Source organism: Hypanus sabinus, chromosome 3 (genome assembly GCF_030144855.1).
Source record: "Hypanus sabinus isolate sHypSab1 chromosome 3, sHypSab1.hap1, whole genome shotgun sequence".
Classification (NCBI taxonomy): domain Eukaryota; kingdom Metazoa; phylum Chordata; class Chondrichthyes; order Myliobatiformes; family Dasyatidae; genus Hypanus; species Hypanus sabinus.
In genome coordinates, this window is record NC_082708.1 from 78,256,847 (window position 1) to 78,277,884 (window position 21,038).

Here is a 21,038-nt window from a genome sequence, read left to right on the forward strand (position 1 = left end):
GTGTTACATTTTCAGGATACTTGAGATGAGTTCATGGACATCTGAAGTTCTCATTTCAATAGACAGTTCTATAACTGAAGTAGCAGAAGCAAATCAGTTAGTTATAATAGTTTAATGTAAATAATAGTGATTAACATCACCTTAATAAACAATCACACCTATATCTCACAATTCATTTAAAAATATAATAAACAAGACCAGTTGCTATAGAAGTAGAATGAAATTGTCAAAGTGGTTGCAGTGACTTAGCAAAAAGTTTGTGAAAGGTTGAGGTGAGATTTTGGGAAAGATTTGTGAAGCTAGGTGAAGAAGCTTAGGTGTTAAATGAATATTTATGGTTTTTAAGGAGAAAGACCTGAGATTTGGAGAACTCAAGGAGCAGGGGTATGAAATGAACAGTGAAATTCTAAAACACTTTATCATTAGAAGGGAGAATGAAAAGTAGTTTTGATGGGTTTAAAGTTCTGTGGTCCTGCTGAAACGTATCTTAGGCTGCAGAGACAAGAAAGAAGATTGAGTTGGCATTGAAAGAGATCAGATTCTGGACTTTGGTGCACTTCATTGAAGAAAGGCATTGAAGAAAGCCAGGTAGTTATAGGCCTGTTGGTCTTCAGGGAAGTTATTGGAGAAAGATTCTGAGGGATGGAGTTAACCTACACTTGGAAAGTCAGGGGGTTATAAGAGATGGTCAGGATTGAATTGTCCATGGTCGATCCTATCTGACTAATTTGATGGAGATGCAGGTTTCCCCCGCTATCTGAAGGTAGAGCATTCCTATGAAACAGTTTGTAAGCTGAAATGTCATAAAGCAAAGAAGCAATTACCATTAATTTATATGAGAAAATTTTTTGAGCGTTCCCAGACCCAAAAAAAAGCAGCATTGGTAGTTAATGCTGTGAAGAAGACATTTAATTACCTGATGCATAGAAAAGAAGAGAATGAAGATCATGATGCAATTTATAAAACATTCCCTGTCGACCCATAACAATTTTTATTGATGTTCCTATCTGTGGCAACTGCTCTGCACGTGACTGCACGAAATTACAGAGAGTTGAGGACACAGCTCAGCACATGAAAGCAGCCAGAATAATCAAAGTTTCTCTCCCATCTCCCAGACATTCTCTCTTCTCCCCTCTTCCACTGAGCAAAAGATACAAAAGCCTGAATAAAAACAACACACACAAAATGCTGGAGGAACTCAACCATTTAGGCATAATCTACGGAGAGGAATGAGCAGCAACATTTCAGGCTGAGGCTCTTCATCAACTCCAGATAAGAAAGGGGATGATGCTGGAATAAGAAGATGGGATGCTGTGTACTGTTCAGCATGTCTTCTAATATACAGTAATAAACTGCAACAAATTCAGTGGATAAAATTATGGACAACACACATTATTGTCTGCAAAATAGTTTCAATCTTGTCGCTCAAAGAAGCCACTATTATGCTTTTACAGAGAACAGTAATCAAGTTGTTCCATTCCATAAACATCCCATTCAAACCAGTGAACAAGCATAGCATTCTGGGATCTCATAGGTTCCAGTTTGTCACATTACATTTTATAAAAGTTAGAAATTCATTAAGACTTCAGAGTTACAGCAATGTATCCACATTCCCTCATTTTTGTCATTTCATGACAACATCAAAATTTTCAAGACACAATTTTTAAGGTATTAGTACAGTAATCAAAGTGATTTCAGATATTTATATAATGATATAGATAAAGTCTCAGAACTTTACTTAAGTAAAATCCCCTTTACCTAGTTCGGATCAACGGGTGCCCATTTTCAATATATTCTCCTTCTTACTCCTACTATACCACATAAAAATTGTAAAAAAAAAATCCATTAGTTTGATATTAAAGATTATACTGTAATGTAGGATAGTCACCCACCATTCTCTTGCTGGAGTGTTATATTTGTGCAACTGATCTCTCATTTAATATTTTTGGTGGTCTCTCCGATATGATCCGCAAATTGAGTTATGTCTTCTGATTCATCTGGTGTATAAATACAACATTCTTGTCCAATCAGGACACCCAACCCCCCTTTGTTGGATAAAACAAGGTCTAACACCATTTGATTTTGCAAAGCCTCTATACAGATCACCACCAATACTGTCAACAATTGAGATATTGCTTATTGAGTTTGCAGTTTCATTTGCTGGCTTTTTCAAAGCTTGATGCCATGTTAACCAGTTCCTGTCTGCTTTACCAGTTTCATTGGTGTTACCTTTCCCAGGACAACACAAGGTTCTTTTACTCTGGTGTTAACATTGTTGTACAGAGATATATATCATCCTCTATAAAACTCGTTGTTGCCAAATTTATATCACCATCTTTCTCCAGTGATATTTTGGCCTAACTTGATGAGTTCCTCGGGCATTTTGTGTGTGTTGCTTTGGTTTTCCAGCATCTGCAGGTTTTCTTGTGTTTGTGATACTAACTTATATATATGTATGTGATCATGCTAAATACTGCTATATCATTTCAAAGGATGTAGATAGGGTTTAAAGTGAGAACATTTTTTCCATAATGGGAAAATCTAAAATTGGAAGGCATAGGTTTAAGGTGAAGAGTTAAAAGTTAGGGGATTTTTTAACCAGAGAGTGGTTGCAATCTGGAAGCACTACTCAAGAAGGTGATGAGGACAGGTAGCCTCAACATTTAACAGGTATCTTAACGTGCACTTGAATTGTCAGGACAGAAACGTCTACAGACCAAGCACTGCTAAATGGAATTTGTGTAGATGTATTTAATACTCAGCATACATGTGATGGGCTTAAGGGCCAATTTCTGAACTGTATGACTGACGGCCAGAAGCAAAGGCCATCCCTGAGTTCTTGTTCCCAGAGCTCCATGAGGGTCATCGCTGAGCCCGGCAGAAACTGCAATGTTTATGCATCAAACCCTAATTTATAAGTGGCTCCAACTCTGATACTTCAAGTATATTTTTAGTCATATTTGCAACTTACAAGACAGCACTTGAAAGCAGCAACATTTTGCATGCGGCTCCAAAGGGAATGATCAAATATTCCCATTTGGCACTGCTACAGTTGAAATCCACAATCACAACCATGGGTACATCAGTAAGCAACATTGTTTTCAGACATTCAAAAATTCTATTGATCCCCAAAATTGTGTGTGCAGTTCCCCTTTAAGGAAAAGGAAATGAGGAAAGCCTACTAACATGCAAGTAAGATTGAACTGCAAAGCCCTTAAACCCATTCTTCCTACCACACTGCTGGGGAATGTAAAGTGTCTGGGAAATAAAATTTTCAAAAATCAGAGCAAAATTGCAGTACCAGAGGGATATCAAGGACTGCTGTCTTCTTTGCTTCCCGGAAACATGGCTCACCATCCACTACAGAGATAAAGCAGTTGATTTGTAAAGGTAGGAAGGCTTAGTATGTTTTATTGCACCATTGTGGGTGTGCAGATGTGCCAATTCTATATCAGTCCTGCCACCTGATCTGGAACATCTACTAGTCAAGTGTCATCATTTTTATCTGCCAAGGGATTTCCACCACCATCCTGGTAGCGGTGTACATTCCACCCTTGGCCATTTTCAAGCAGGTAATGGAGAAGCTGATGCTCTCCCTGTCATTGTGAGACAATTTCAACCAGGCCAGTTTGAAGAAGTCTCTGACTAATTACCACTAGCACGTCACCTGTGGAACCTGAGGAGCCAACACACTTGAACACTGTAACTCTACTATCAAGAAAACTTAAAAAGTGCAGGCACACCACCCACTTTGAAAAGTCAGATCATCAGGCTGTACTTCTACTCCCGGTGTACAGGCAGAGACTGAGGACCACAACAACAGTGGTGAGGGCCATGAAGTAGGGTGGTGGATGACTGCTTTGAATTCATTGACTGGGCAATATTCAGGAATTCATCTTCAAATCTGTATATGCCACAGTTGTCACTGACTTCATCAGGACCTGAGTAGATGAGTGTGTGTCTTCAAGAACATACCAGACATACTCAAACCAAAAGCTGTGGATGAACCAGAAGATTTGTAATCTGCTGAGGGCTAGATCTGTGGCGTTAAAGACCAATGATCCTGAACCATACAAGAAGTCCAGGTACAACCTATGAATGACTATTTTTGGAGCGAATAAACAATTCCAACCCATTGAAGTTAGAAACTGAATCAGATAATCATTGCTTTGGCAGGGTTTGCAGGCCATTGTTTCCTCAAGGGGAAGCCTAACAACATGAATGGCTCTGAATGGCTCATTCTTTTATGCATGCTTTTAAAGGGAGCGTAAAACTACATCTGTGCGAATCCCTGCAGCATCTGGAAACCCTGTGATCTCTGTCTCAGAGCATTTTTCAAGAGGGTAAATTCTCAATAAGCGTCAGGCCCTGATGGTGTACCTGGTTGGGCACTGAAAACCCATGCCAATCAATTAGCACAAGTATTTAAGAACATCTTCAGTCTCTCACTGATGTAGTTCAGTGGTTCTCATCTGCTCATCTCTCAAGTTAGGAAGTGACAATCATACTAGTGCCCAATAAGCGCAGTGTGAACTGCCTCAAGACTATTGTCCAGTTGCACTCACATAAACTGATATGTTGGGACCAGGTTAGATCCTCACAGATATTGACCACCCAGGAACTCGAAACTGCTCACTCTCTCCACTTCTGATTCCTCTGAGGATTTGTTCATGTTCCCTCATCATACCATTTCTGAAGTTCACAATCAGCTCTTTGGTCTTACTGATATTGAATGCAAGGTTGTTACTACTACACCACTCAGCTAGCTGGTATATCTCATTCCTGTACACCTAGTCTCCCTTTCAAATTTTGCCGAAAATGGTTGTATCATCAGCAAATTTATAGATGGAATTTGAGCTATGCCTAGTCACATAGTCATGGGTATAGACAGCGTACAGCAGTGGGCTAACTGCTTGCGGTATGACAGTTGATAGTCAGTGAGGAGGAGTTTTTATTACCAATCCACACAGACAGTGGTCTTCTGGTTAGGAAGTCAAGGATTCAATTGAAGAGGGAGATACAGAGACCCATGTTCTGTAGTTTTTTGATCAGGATTGTTGGAATGATGGTATTAAATGCTGAGTTATAGTCATTGAACAGCATCTTGACATAGGTATTTGTATTGTCTATGAAGAGCATTGTAACTGGTATCATCACCATCTGGTATGGAGGGGCCACTGCACAGGTGTGGAAAAAGCTTCATAAAGTTGCATACCCAACCAGCTCCATCATGGGTACTAGCCTCCCCGGCTTCGAAGACATTTTCAAAAGGCAATTCCTCAAATACAACATCCATCATTAAGGACACATATAGTAATATATGTTTTTAAAATTATGTATTGCAATGTCTTGCTGCTGCAAAATAACAAATTTCCCTGTGTATGCCTGTGAGATTAAACCCGATTCTAATTCTTCTGATACAGAATCTGATTCTGATTTGACCTGAATGCTATTTAGTCTCTCATTCATCAGACTCATGTGCTTGATGCATTACTGATATTACTTCCTGTATGATTGTGACTTTATCCTACCACAAATACATTTGCATTGCCGTCTCCACTTGAACTGAAGTCCTTCAGAGTATCTTCTATATTTTTCTACAAGATCCCTGGTTTGCTATGTTTCTGCCATACAAGGTGTTAGTCAGTTAAATCTGTACTCAATGGCTTATTTGCATCCATGGCAAGTTTATTGACAGTATTAAATTCAAGTAATTCCCAATCCTTCTGCACAGCTTCTCTGTACAAAATATGTCCATGTGCTTTTTCGTTCCTGAAACTTTATCCAGCATATAATGTCAGGGATCATCTTGACAGTTTTCATGTTAGTTCAGAACTTAAGTCTTCAAACATTTTCTTAGAATTCCGCTTTCCTTTTACCCTTTAATTGGTTTGTGTGTACTTCTGCTTCGTGTTTTTTTTCCCTTTGATCCTGATACCCTGTAAGCATCATTAAGTCACAGAATGTTTATTCAGTAATATGGAGTCCCTCTGAACTTCCAAATCTCACTGTCAGTCTTTCTTATTTTCTCCTGATTCATGTCTTGCTCTACAGCAAAATGATGTTTCTTCAATTTCCTTTCACTCTCTTTTCTTGATTTGCTTTTATTGTGAATTAATATATTTAATATTCAGTCTCTGGGGGTTTTATCACAGCCATTTAATTCTACCTGTTTTGCATTTTACTTGATTGTCTGTGAAACTGTTATTTCTAATTTGGGGAATGCCATTATTAGGGAATCTTCCCTGCTCACTTGTACAATGGAAAGGGTCTGCTCTGACTGTAATTTTTAGACTTTAATAAATCATAATCCTGAAAATTTTGCAGCTTCATAATGCGCAAGAAAATTCATAAGACATATTGACTTATCTTTTGGTTTCACTGTAGCCATCTTCTTTGCTGCTTCAGAATGGATCAGAATAAATTTGTATTTGTTGGTTTGCCTGAGCTTACAAACAAGTTCCCATTTGGACCAAACTCTTGTCAATCTTTTGCAGCTAAATTAACTATTGAGTTGCATTTATTCACTTGTCAAAGCTCAGGCAGTCTTGAATCGTCACACATTTTTTCCCCCCACAGTAAATACTCAAGATAATGCATGATGATGCATTTTGGTAAAAAGAACAATAGTGTGGACTATTACTTAAAAAGGGAGAAGGTCACTCAAAGGTGCAGAGGGACCTAGGAGTCCTCGTGTAAAACTTCCAGAAGGTTAATTTGCAGGCTGAGTCTGTGGTAAAGAAGGCAAATGCAATGTTGACATTTATTTCAAGGGAAATAGAATATAGAAGCAAGGAGATAATGCTGAAGCTTTATAAGACACTTGTCAGACAGCATTTGGAATATTTTCAAAAGTTTTAGACTCCATATGTCAGAATGGGTGAGTTGTCATCAGAGAGAGTCCAGAGGAGGTTCATGAGGTTGATTCTGGGAATGAAGGAGTTTACATATAAGGAGCGTTTGGCGGCTTCGGGCTTGTACTCAATGGAATTTAGAAGAATATGTGGGGATCTCACTGAAACCTACCAAATGTTGAAAAGACTAGAGAGGGTGGATATGGAGAGGATGTTTCCTGTGGCGGGTATCCAGAGTTAGAGTGCAAAGCCTTAAAACTGAGGGGCGATCTTTTAGAACAGAGGTAAGGAGCATTTTTTTTTAGCCAGTGAGTTATGAATCTCTGGGATGCTCTGCCACAGACTGCGGTGGGAGGGCAGGTGCATGGGTACTTTTAAACTGAAAGTTGATCGTCTCCTGATTGGTCAGGGCATCAAAGGATATGGCAAGAAGGCAGGTTTATGGGGTTGAGTGGGATCTGGGATCTGCCATGATGGAATGGCAGGGCAGACGTGATGGTCAAAATGGCCTAATTCTGCTCCTATGTCTTATGGAGACCAAATCATTGAAAGTACTCAATGAAAAAAGCTCAAGTATTGGTTTTCAGGGCATTTTAGGGTTATGGGGAACAAGGGAGAAAAGTGGAACTGAGGCCATGAACAGATTAACTGTAATCCTGGTGAACAGTGAAGGAGAATGAAAGTGCATTTACCTAATTCACATTTTCCTTTAATTTTGTTATTACAGAGATAATACATAATTTTGGCTACAAATTCAATATTTCAGTTGCTAATATTTACAGCACAATTATGGTTGCTTTGGTCAGGATTCAATGCTGTTTAAATTTTTTTGAAGGTCTTTTACTGTTTGCGTGTTCAAATCTAATCCATATTGTTGAGTTAAATCCATTTAAGTAAAAGCATGAATTGTTCTCTTTATTTTTTGTGAGAATGATTAATGTTGATAGGACCTTAAAAAAAAACCCTTGAATTATGTGACTACCAATAAGAAGATTAATTGTGGAATTTTAGTCTCTGAGCTGTTTTAAGCTTGATATTTGCTTCAAATTTGGTGAGGCAAGTAAATTGGCGTCTAACCTTATTTGTCAATGCCAAAGAACTAAAAGTTGAAAGAATTACCAGAATAAAAAATACTAATTTCATATGAATTTTGATCTCCAATTTAGAACACAGAACAGTGCTGAACAGTCCATTCAGCCCACCATGTCTGCACTGACTAATCTGATTTGCCTGAACATAGTTAATATCCCTCTATCCTTCTGCCTGTCCATGTATCTCTCTGAGTGTCTCTTTTGCGTTACTGTCCTACCTGCTTTTATTGTCGACTGTGTCAGCATGTTTCAGGCACTCACTGCACTTTGTGTAAACAAGAAAAAAATTGCCTGGCATATCTCTTATATTTTCCCTCTTTCACTTTAAATAGGCTGTTTAGAATATAGAATGTTACAGAACAGGACAGGCCCATCGGAGCCATGCCTGCCCTTGAAGCTAATCCAAGATTAATCTAACCCTTCCCTCCGGCACAGCCCTCCATTTTTCTCTCATCTATGTTCTTAACTTAGAGTCTCTTAAATGTCCCTAATATATCAGTGTCTACCACTACCCGTGACAAAGCATTCCTTGCACAGCAAGTTCAAGTTTGGTTGTCGTTCAACCGTATATCAATATAGGCAAATGAAACACCAGTCCTCTGGGACAAAGATGCAAAGCACATTACCAACAGCACATTGCACAGAGCACAAAAAAGCATAATTATTGCAGAAAATCATACAGTTATATTAAAAAAAATAGAGCCCAAATCCCTGAATGGCATGACTGCAGATTGTCCTGGTCCAGCTTGTTCTTCCATGGAGCGAACACTGGAGGGCAGCATGGAGCGAACATGGAGGTTAGCACCAACGGGAAGGGCCAGCTCCCAACTCAAAATGAATTCCATTGCACACATCGAGGCCTCCAGTGTCCCCTCCCCTGGTTGACTGCAACAGGTGATCCTTTAGTGAAGCCTAGTCCTCACCACAACTGAAGCTTCCCCGTTGTTGGTCTCGCCAATGAACCTGTGAAACCATGCACAGTCACGTGCACCACCCACAGTCTCGACACAACAATATGCAACAAGTTCAGGCAACAACACAACAACAGTACACCATAAATGTAGTTCCATTGCTATCCATTGCAACTTGCTGATGGGATGGTTCTGCAGTGCTTGATGTTCTTGGTCTCCAGCAGTCATGAAAAGGACATAAGGGATGAACAAATACACCTTTGTTTGGACCAGCGTATCCCCTGCATCCAAACACACCACCATCTGTATACAAAATACTGCTCTGAGTGCACCATTCTCTTTAAAAAAAAACATCTGCCATCCCCCCTTTCCACTCAGTGGTTACTTCATTAGGTATACCTCAATAATGCAAATATCTAATACCTTGTAGCAACTCAATATATAAAAGCATGCAGACATGGCCAAGAGGTTCAATTGTTGTTCAGACCAAGCATCAGAATAGGGAAGGAATGTAAATTAATTGACTTTGACCATGGAGTGATGGTTGGTACTAGACGGGGTGGTTTGAGCATCCCTAGAGTTTACAGAGAATTGGAGCAGAAACAAAAAAAAAATTCAGTGAGCAGCAGTTCTGTGGGTGAAAATGCCTTGTTAAAGAGAATGGTCAGAGAAGAACGTCCAGACTGGTGGAAGTTTACAGGAAGATGACAGTAACTAAAATAACTACATTACTGCAGTGACGTACAGAGAGCAATTTCTACTCCACCTCTATCGCCTCACCCTTCTTATACTGGCTATTTTTCCTCCATCCTTTCAGCCCCAGATTAAGTGCTTTGACGGAAAATGTGCCTGTCCGCCTCTCTCTCCAGATGCCGCCTGACCCACGTTTACATCCAGCAACATCCTTTGGTCACTATTTTCAATTCCAGCTGTTTTGATATCATCTGCAGATCTACTACTTCGATCACTCACAATTTCATCCAATCACATGTATATATAATATGACAAACAACAGAAGTCCCAGCACTGATTTTTGTGGTGAGAAGCCTGGAGTGAGAGAAGAAAAATGCCCTTCCAGCACTGCTCTCTGTCTTGTGTCCAAGCCAAATTTGTATCAAATTTACTTACCATAAATCTCTTGTGACCTGAGCTTCTGGACTAACCTACCACAAGAAACTTTCTCAAATGTTTTAAAAAATCAGTGTAAAAACATCCTCATTAATCATTTTCATCATTTCCTCAAGTAATTCAATCAAATTTGTGAGATAGGACCTCTGCTGCACAAACCATGCTGACAATCCTGAATAAATCCATGCTATTTTGAAGTGTGAGTAAATCACGTTCCATGAAATCTTTTCCAGTAGCCTCCTTATCACTGATATCAGATTCATCATTGTATAAGTCCCTGGACTGTCACTTGTTGCTCTTAAACAATGGAAAAATATTGGCTGTTCTGCAGACTTCACCTGTAACTAAAGAGGATCTCTGTTTCGGTCCCATGCAATATCCTCTCTTAACTCCCTCAGTATTCTAGGATAGATTCTATCAGCTGCTGGGTGCTTTTCCACCTTAACATTTTTCAATATATTGCTTAATATCAGCATATCCTAGAACATAAATACCTCACCCCCATCTCACCATTATTCATAACCCTCCATGGTGAATATCAGTGTAAAGACCTTGACCACTTTCTCTGGCTCTGCACATGTATTCCTTAGTTTGACCTTGACTGGACTACCCTTCCCCTTGCTACCCTCTTGCTTCAGAATAAAATGTCATGAATTATCATTAATCCTACTTGCCAAAGACAGTTCAAGACCATTTATTATTTTTACTCATTCCGTGTTTGCGTTGTTTCCTGTTTCCCCATCCATATCATCAAAGGCCTTGTCCAATTTAAGTTTCATCAAACTTGTGTATGTTTACATTTCCTTTTTGATTAAACCAAGAATATATCATAACTTCTTTCTCTTTCATCCTCATCGGAACATCCTGGTCATGAACCCTAATCAGCTAGAATATGTTAGATTAACACTCATACAGCTGCTCCAAATCTTATTTCCCCAGTTCCTGTTTAATAATATTGTAATTGGTTTTTTACTAATGCAACACTTTCATCTTAAGATCAGTCTTACTCTTATCCATAATTATTGTAAAACACTGTTCCTAAAAAGCTCTCATGATAAAACTTTGATCGCCTGCCCAGTACATGATCCAGTTAGCCTATCTACATATTGTTTCAAGAAACTCTACTGCTTGCATCTAACAAATTCTACACCATTTAAGTCCCTGGGGGAGTACCAGTGAATGTTAGGGAAGTTAAAATTACCCACAAAACAACACTATCACATCTTTGGATAAGAGTAGACAGTCGACTTTTCAAGGCCTGTAGAAGGGTCTTAGCCCGAAACGTTGATTGTCTACTCTTCTGCCTGACCTGCAGAGTTTCTCCAGCACTTTTTTGATTCTGCACCTATATCTTGTGGTCTATAAACTTGTGTGTGTGTGTGTGTGTGTGTGTGTGTTGCTTTGGATTTCCACCTTCTGCAGAATTTTCTCGTGTTTGCCTTTTATGTCTTTCCATGATCAGCATATGTATCAGTTTTTCTACTACCTGCTTGTAGCATAATCCCATCATAGTGATTGTATCAAGATTCAAAGCACATTTATTATCAAAGAATGTATAAATTATGTACTTTGCAATTTGTCTGCCTATAGCAAAAAACTCTAATAACCCAATTAAAAATAGTCCAAAAACCACTGCTTGCAGAAAGAGAGAATAAACACGCACACACACACAAACCACCCCCCCCCCCACCTCCCGCAAAGAACAGAAGTAAGCCAACAGCATCTCAAGCCAAACTGTGTCTCTGATCCTCTCCCGGCCCCAGCCTTGGTGCCCTGTTCAACACACCAGCGGGGCAGAAATGCACAACAGCTAGATTAGTTCACAGCCTCGGTGCTGCAGAGAAAGGAATGAACATTCGCGGAGAGAGAGTGTAATCAGTCAAGGCTTGCCTCCACACCTGACACCCAGGCCTTTAGTCCACCTGTGCTGGTGTTTAAATTGTCCAAGTGCCAAGTAGTGCCTTGTTCCAGGACCCGGATCCAGATGCCCTGACACATCTGGGCCACCTGCCTGAAACCATTCTTAATCTCACTAAATTGGCTTGGTGCTTGGAGCGATCCAACCTCACATCTGGCTTAGGTGACGGGCATTGGAACTCCTCTACATCGATTCCTCTCCAAATTGCGCACTCCATCTCCAACAGTGATACAAACTCTGTCTGCGATCATGGCGACTCGAATATGGTATGCCTCACAATGCCCCAGCATGGCTTATTCCCCTAACCACCTGCCTCCTCACTGTCTACGACAATAATTCACCATAATTTGCTTCGGAAAAGATGTCATAAGTAATGTTTTTAGTCGTATCTCTTGTCTTATGAATTACCAGTAAGCTGTCTCACATCTTTGGTAGCGCCATCTGAAACTGGAAATCTTTCCTGTTTGTGAGCTCCACTGGCATGTCCTCACAAGACGAGCCCTGCAAGATGTCCTCTCCAAGTGCAGGTGTGACTTTCAGCCTAATCAGTAATGCAGTGAGAAATTACTCATGGAAGCACCCAAAACCATGTAAGTGGTTACTAGTGATTGTATAAATGCACTACTTAAATTGGACCAAGAAATGAGACACAGGAAAGCATAACTCCATGGTCTCAGTCAAAAAGCAAATTGGGCCCACTGGTTCTCCTCACTGTTGGGTTTCTTTGATTTTGGGGTTCATGCCATCTCCAACTGCTGATTCAAAAGAATAATAAATGTTTTCAACCTTTGTATCATGAACTTCCCAAATTTAGACTGGCTTATGAAGGTCATTTTAATCTGTGCATACTTGGAAACATTTGGATTTATATTTGGAATTGAGTGAAGTTGGACTGAAGTACAGTAAATGATTGGTTATAGGAATCTGTCATCAACAAGGCCCTTTGATTGAAACTTATTTCAGTGTGTCACTGGTTTGGGATTTCAATCAGTATACTTGGGCAATGCACATAAAATGCTGGAGGAACTCAGCAGGCCAAGCAGCATCAATGGGAAAAAAAAGTACAGATGATGTTTTGGGCCGAGACCCTTCGGCAGGACTGAAGGGAAAAAGATGAGTTAATTTAAAATGTGGGCGGAGGGGAGGGAGAACCACAAGGTGATAGGTGAAACTGGGAGGTTGAGGGATGAAGTAAGGAGCTGGGAAGTTCCAACAGGATCTCACCACCAAACAAAACTCCTCCCCAACCCACCCACTTTCTGCTTTCCACAAGGATTGTTCCCTACACGACTCCCTTGTCCATTCATCCCTCCCCACTGATCTCTCTTTTGGCACATACCCTTGCAAGTGGAACAAGTGCTGCACCTGCCCCTGCACCTCCTCCCTCACTACCATTCAGGGCCCTAAACAGTCCTTCCAGGTGAGGTGATACTTCACCTGTGAGTCCGTAGGGGTCATATACTGTGTCCTGTATATTAGAGTAACTCGATGTAGATTGGGAGACCACTTCCCATTCCCACTACGCTATGTTCATCCATGGTCTCCTCTACTGTCACGATGAGGCGACACTCAGGTTAGAGGAAGAACACCTTGTTTTCCATCTGGGTAGCCTCCAACCTGATGGCACGAACATAGATTTCTCTCCTGCCCACTCCTTCACCATTCCTCATCCCCTTTTCCCTCTCTCATTTTATCTCCCTTACCTGCCCATGGCTTCTCTTTGGTGCTCCTCGACCCTTTTCTTTCTTCCATGGTCTTCTGTCCTCCTATCAGATTCCCCCTTCTCCAGCCCTGTACCTCTTCATCCCTCCCACTCCCAGTTTCACCTATCACCTTGCGTTTCTCTCTTCCTTCGTCCGCATTTTAAATCTACTTCTCATTTTTTTTTCTCTCTCCAGTCCTGTTGAAGGGTCTCGGCCTGAACCATTGACTGCACTTTTTTCCATAGATGCTGCCTGGCCTGTTGAGTTCCTCCAGCATTTTGTGTGTGCTGGTCGGATTGACAGCATCTGTAGATTTTCTCTTGTTTGTGATTAAAGTACTTGGGCATGTAGGTTATCACATTTGTTGCATATGCATCTTTGTTCCATGAATAAAAAGTCAAAGCCACTTTTATGTTTAAGGGTCCACTACGTTTTTTAAGTGGCAAATGGTCAACAACAACACTGCATGCTAATCGGTTGGGATCACAGTTTTATGATACAGACTATCTAACATAAAACAATTTCAAGTTTATGTTTGAGGCAATTATAATATTGTGATGGTGCAGCATTTTTGTCAGAGTAAATGAATTGTATACAATATGAATATTCTTGGCTCATTTCTTGGTCAGAACCTTTATTCAATCCGTTGAATCAGCAGTTGGAGGCATGTTTTATTTGATGTTGTTAGCATTTGTAATTTTAAGCAGATTTGCCAAATGCAATATATGGAGAACAGTTATTTGGTAATACAGTTTTTCTACCTCTTATCTGCCTCAAAGCAACACATTTTAATATGTCAGTGATAGTAAACCTGGTTCTGATTTTGATGTTAGGCTGCTGTTCATCTACTACTGATTGGAGTTCAACACAAACAACGCCACCAAATTTATCACCAAGCTTCAATACCTCCTATTGCATCTGCGTCCTCGACTTATTCATTGGATGACTTCTCTAATGAAGATTGAGAACAACATCTTCTCACTGACCATCAAATTAGGTGCACTTCAAGGCTGCGTTTAGCTCCCTGGTTTACTGTTGGTACACCCATGACTGTGTGGCTAAGTACAGCTCCAATACCATCCACACAGTTGATAATGGCACCACTGTTGTTGACCAAATCATGGCTGGTTAAGAATCAGTGAACAGGAGTGAGGTAGAATACCTGGTTGAGTGATTACCTGTTCTGATCAGAGGGTTGAAAGTGAAGAGAGGTAGCCCCTACAATTTCCTGGGTCTAACATTGTGAATGACCTGTTCTGGGACCTTCTTCAATCATGAAGAAGGCATGCTAACATTTTACTTTCTTAGAAGCTGAAGATTTGCCACGTCATGATTACTCTAACAAACTTTGACAGATGCATTGTATCCTGATTGGTTGCATAATGGTCTGGTACAGCAATCCCAAAGCATGGGAACATTTCAGACAGTAGTGGACACAGCCCAGTCCATTATGGCATAGCCTAGTCTGTCACGGAATAGACCCTCCACCATTGAAAACATCTATATGAGGCACTTAATCACGAAGGCATCATTTATTATCAAGGGTTCTCACCATCTACTTCACACCATCTTCTTGCTGCTGCCGTTGGGCAGAAGTTCCACACAATCAAGCTCAGCATAAGCTACTTTCCTGCTACCATCAGGATCTTGAACCACCCTGCAGAATGCTACCTCAGTGTTGGAACACCACGAGCACCTCTTGCACTGCCGTCAACCTATCTCCCATTACGTTTTTTTTGTGCTTATTTACACAGTGTTTCCTTCACTGTCTTGTGTAGTATATGTTTGCTGTGTTTGTATGTATCTGTACATGCCTGTAATGCTGCTGCCAGCAAGTTTCTTGTTGTATCCCGTACCTCACTATTGGGGAGCATGTGACAATAAACTCAACTTGACAAAAATTGAAGCTGTTTTTCTAATGCAAACTAAACGTACAAAGTAAGTTTGTAAATTGAATACTTTGTATATTCTTGCCTAAAGTGTTTTGAATTGCCCTTCTTCTGTCACTGCCATGAACTTCATTGGCACATACATTGTCTGCAGGTGACACTTGCCAGTTATTCATTACTATATCAAGAGGTGCCAGCCGCTGGTTCTTCATTGCTGCTCTTCTCTCCTGCGTATTCCTATGTGTTCTTAGCCCAGTTTTCAATAGGTGGCTGGCTCCAAGAACATCCATGTGACATGCTACTGTGCACTATCTGTGCAAAATTCAGAGAGTCACAAACCATTCAAAAGTAACTGAGAAATATGAAAACCAAATTAACGGTTTTTTAACAATTAATATTTAATTTAAATTAAATTAAACTAAATTGTCTGTCTACCATTCTATAGGCAACGTTTTCTTTCCCTTGATTCCAATTGAATTAGTGCTCTATAGTCAGGTTTAACCTGGTGGGATTCAGTCGACAAGTGGTCTGGGAGCTGGGACTCTGTTGAAGTTTACATTGTCCTGTTAAATTCACTAGTGCGGCATAAGGGCATCTGGTAACATAAGCGGCATGATGCCTTTCACAGCTTAAATTTCTATCTGTGTTGAACTTCTGGCTTTCAATCAGTAATTTAATTTGTTCAGTTTGAAGGAATGAAATAACTTAAGTAGAATTCAGACATGTCTTAGCCTGATATTTTAATAGTCCATTGTTCATTTATCATTTGTCCCCACAGATCAGACCAGTTGAAATGCCGGAGAACTGTTTCTGGATAAAAGCAAATGAAGACAAATATGAAAATCCTGACCTGTTTGCTCAGATTAGTGTAACATTTGGTGCACAGAAACGAGGTACTTTGTTGATTTTTATTGCAAAAGTTCTTGTCTGCGCATTTGCAAAATCCGAAACATTGTTGACAATTTCTATGTCTGACTTTTGTGGATAGGTATGTCGCATTTAATTCTTTGAAAATTGAGCATATTTTTACTATTTGATGACAACTTGTTCATTGTTAGTACATAGAACAGTACAGTACAGGTCCGTCAGCTCACAATGTTGTGTTGACCTTTTAACCTGCTTTAAGATCAGTCTGACACTTTCCTCCCACAAAGCCATCTATTTTCTGTCATCTATGTGTCTATCTAAAAGCCTTTTAAGTGTCCCTAATGTATCTGCCTCTGCCACTACCCTGGCATCATGTTCCACGCACCCACCACTCTGTGTTTAAACAAAACCTACCTGACATCCCCCTCCTATACTTCGCTCCAATCACCTTAAAATTACGCTTTCTTGTATTAGCTATTTCCACCTTTAGAAAAAGGCACTTGTTGTCCATTTGAACCAAACAGGATGAATGCAGGAAATGCTGTGACCTGATTGAATACAGTGCAGTGAAAGGAACTAAATGACCTTTCTGTGCAATTTCTCTTGTTATTATGTCAGTAATTGGTTTATTATTATTATGTGAACCAAGGTAAAGTGAAACACTTTGTTAGCATGCCATCCAGGTGGATCATTTCAAAATATAAGTACATTGAGGCAGTACAATGTGAAGAGCAATAATAAAACGCAAAATGTATGTTAGAAAAAACATTACAGAAAGTGCAGTGCAGTTAGACAATCAGTTGCTAGGGCCACGGTGAGTTAGAGTGGAGGTCAAGAATTCTTCTTTATTGTATGAGAGGCCCATTTAAGAGCCTTATAATGTAGAAGAAGTCCTTTATTCCCATTGCGCTTGTTTTCAAGGTTTTGATTCTTCAGACTGATGGAAAGGGGAAGAAGAGAGAATTTTCTGGGTAAGAGAGGTTTCCGATTATGCTAGCTCCTTTCCTGAAGCTGTCAGAAGTGTAGACAGGGTTCATAGAGGGGAGGCTGGTTTTGTGATGGACTGAGCTATATCCAGAACTCTGTGCAGTTTCATGTAGTTTTCAGCAGAGCAGTTGCTATACCAAGCCATGAAGAATCTGGGTGTTTTCCACGATGTATTTGTAAAAATTGGTGAGGGTCAGTAGGGACATGTCAAATTTTCTGAGGAGGTAGAGGTGCTAGTGGAGTTTCTTGACCATGGTTTCTGTATGGCTGGATCAGAAGAAACTATTGGTGATGTTTATTCCTAGGAACTTGAAGCTTTCAGCCATCTCTGCCTTGATCCAATGACACATACAGGGGCACACACACTGCTTTCTGAAGTCAATGATCAGCTTTTGCTGACATTGAGGAAAAGGTTATTGTTATGATACCATGCTATTGGGCTCTCCTTCCTATAACCCGACTCTCTCTATAAGGTCTGGCCCACTACAATGGTGTCATCTGCAAATGTATCATTGGAGTTAGAGCAGAATCTGGCTACACGGTCATAGCTACATTGGGAGTAAAATAGGGACAAAGGACGCAGTCCTGTGGATCACTGGTTGAGGATAATAATGGTGAAAGTGTTGCTTCTAACCTCACTGGTTGTAATTTGTGAATCAAAAGTCAAGGATCCAGCTCCAAAAGGAGTGCCGAGTGTTATCCTTGGAGTTTGTAAATGAGTTACTTGGAATCATGGTGCTGAAGGTGGTAATGTAGTAACTAGTCGTCTGACGTAGGTGCCAGTTGCTTAAGAGATGACTGTAAAGTCAGAGAGATGGCACCTGCTGTGGAACTGTGTGGATTTGTGGCATAATCTCTGTTTTGAAGCATCTCATAATGGTGGGTGATAGCCTTTAAAGCACGTTGTACAAAATATGAATTAGTTGCTTGATTACACATTTTTTAGTTCATGTAAGGTTTCCATTTTTGAGATTCATAGATTTTCTTGAAAGTCAGTATTGCAGAGGCAGACATTAACCAAGAAGATAATGAATTCTGATCCTGAAATTCTTCTTTGAACTCTCAATAATGTGCTGAAATGCACCGTTTCTATTAAAAAATTAGACAGAGATAACCACTTAAAATAAGAACTATGGCAAAGCATAGTTCTGAATGACTTATCCTGTTACTTAAAGGCAATTTTATTGGTTATTTTTTGTAATATACTGGAAATCACAAAAACTTTTGTAGATCTCTCAAGCTTGATTTGGGGAAACTGATTTAGATGAGATTGGAATGAAAACAGAACATTCTGGCAATACTAAACAATTTGATTAACATCTCCAAAAAGCGCCAGTTAAGATTCATTCCAGCAGATTACCATTGGTCTCATAAATATACACTAATTGTACCTTAACAGGAAGGCCAGCACTTTTAGAGTCCCAAATCGAATTTGTTCTTTCGTATCCTCTAGCACTGAGACAAATTTGGTGTTTCTTCTAATCCTTGCATGAATTAGATTACATGTTAGATCTGATAAATTTAAGCTGATTTTCATAGTGATGCGATATTGTGGATGAATGGAAGGGCATGATGCACTTTCTTATTGCGTTCTTGAGCTTGATAATTCTTATCTAAGCTTTCTGTGGTGATAAATTATCACCAAAAAAAGGATCTAAATTTGTCTGGAAGAACTTGTACTGTCATTAGTCCCTGTTGATGTAGTGAAAATCCTCTATACCTCTACCACCATTTCCACAATGCCCTTATATAAACTGAATGTGTCAAAATTCTATCTTGTGTGCTCAGATCTCTGCGCCTTGATTTCAATTTACTCTCATAACTGTATCATCCATTCTTTAATACTTCTCTTGTGAAGTCTCTGTCTATCTCTTCCTAAAGGAGAGAGAAATTTCTTTGGCCTTTTGGTTTCTAGCTGCAGGGTCAGACGTTCTTTATATATCATTGATCTGCAGGCTTATGTGTTCTGCTGTCCATTTCTGTCACTTTGCTCTTTTTGTGAGATGGTATTCCTCTTCATCCTCATCAAATGTCTTATTTATAATCACCAGCTAGAATGTAGGAATAGTCAGGTAACTGGATCATCTGATGATATTTCTTGCTTTATGTTTCTTCTTAATTTCCTCAGAAGCTTTATTTTGATTTTTACTCATTTCCTTTTAGATTGGTAGTTATTGATTTATGATACTGGTTTGTCGACATTAGGCTTATTATTTGGTTTGCCCTTGCACATCTCCCCTATATTTTTCTGTCTGTTCTTTTGTATGTGATGCTTGAACTTGGCAGTTTGTGTTTGTAACATATTGTTGATCTTAATATAATGATTGTTCTCTTCTGGTTGACATCACCTCTATTTTTTTATTTGCATGCTGTGCCCTTCACTATTTTTATTCAATTTTGATGAGTACTTCAGCAGTTTTTCACTTTGCGTTATTAACACTATTATAAAACACACATTTCTTCATTGGGATGTGTTCATATATAGTGTCTGCATATGGATTTGATTCTTTGAAACTAGTCAACTCCTGCAATAAATACAAAAAATCGTCAAATGCATTTTCACTGTTCACCAATAAAATGTTGAGTTCTCAGGTTGATTTTCAGAATCCGATTTATATCATTAACTTATTGTCATGAAATTAATTGTTTTGTGGTAGCAGTGCAGGTTTTGATGTTTCTCTGAATCACTCGATCTCTTTAATGCAGTTTGCAGTATCTCTTGTGCCTCCTTAGCCTTTCCAGGTTGTGGAGGCTTCATCTACACATCTTCTGAAAATCCACTTATTGAACAAGGTTTGTTTGTTCTTTAATGTTACTCTGATATAGAAAGCTTAATATTGTTGGTTGCAACTTATATTAAAGAGATCATTGCTGATTGCAGTTATTGAAGCAATACCTATGGAATTGAGTGTTTAGTTTGATGTCTTAGCAATGAGATATTTACAGCGTCTATCTTCTGTAATTCTTTTTTGTTAATTGCCATATTGAGGATCCCTTGCTACTGGTAACATCCAACTGAAATGCAGTTGAACTGATACCAGTGCTCTATATAAAATCTTATAAATTTTGACTTGTGCAATTCTTATCTAATTTTCTCTTAATTTGTCTGCACTACTCTAAGATATTGCAATGCCATGAAACTGTCTTCCCTTGAATCAGTAGTGTAGAATTTAAAACTCATTTACAATAGTATCCAAGCATTTTGATGCAAACTTGTAATTGAAAGTATAGGGATAAGATGCCCTTGACGCAGGTCTGATATCGTTCAGAGATGAATCTCCTTTTTTTGTTGAATCTCAAATTCTCCCAAAATCTAAGTGCTAAATAAAATTGGTATTAATATCTTATTGTCACATGTAGCAAGAGACAGTGAAAAGATTGACTACAATAAGGTAGAACAATAACAAAGCAGAATAAAGTGTAAAAGCTACAGAAAAAGGGCAGTACAGTCATAAGTCAGAATCTATTCATTTGTTAATTTAGAAGAATGCCACTGCAGTGCTGGCATTTATTGCCTAATTCAAATTCCCCTTGAGAAGAAGGGGAAGGAATACCCATATTGTTAGTGAGTAGGGAGCTCCAGGGTGGTTATATTTCCAAGTCAGTACAGTGTTTCACTTAGAGCTGATCCTTCAGGTTTTGACGTTCCCTTCTACCTACTGCCCTTAACCTTCTTAATGGGAAGAAGTG

At 39.4% G+C, this 21,038-nt stretch overlaps 1 protein-coding gene across 1 annotated transcript in view; it reads left to right on the plus strand.

Moving 5' to 3' along the window:
• The window catches only part of LOC132391478 (protein diaphanous homolog 3-like), a 583,252-nt gene that overhangs the window by 240,382 nt on the left and 321,832 nt on the right, over window positions 1-21,038 (plus strand). The window contains exon 17 of the mRNA XM_059964736.1: window positions 16,273-16,387. Coding sequence (XP_059820719.1) covers window positions 16,273-16,387 — 115 coding nt within the window. The remainder of the gene's footprint in view (window positions 1-16,272; window positions 16,388-21,038) is intronic.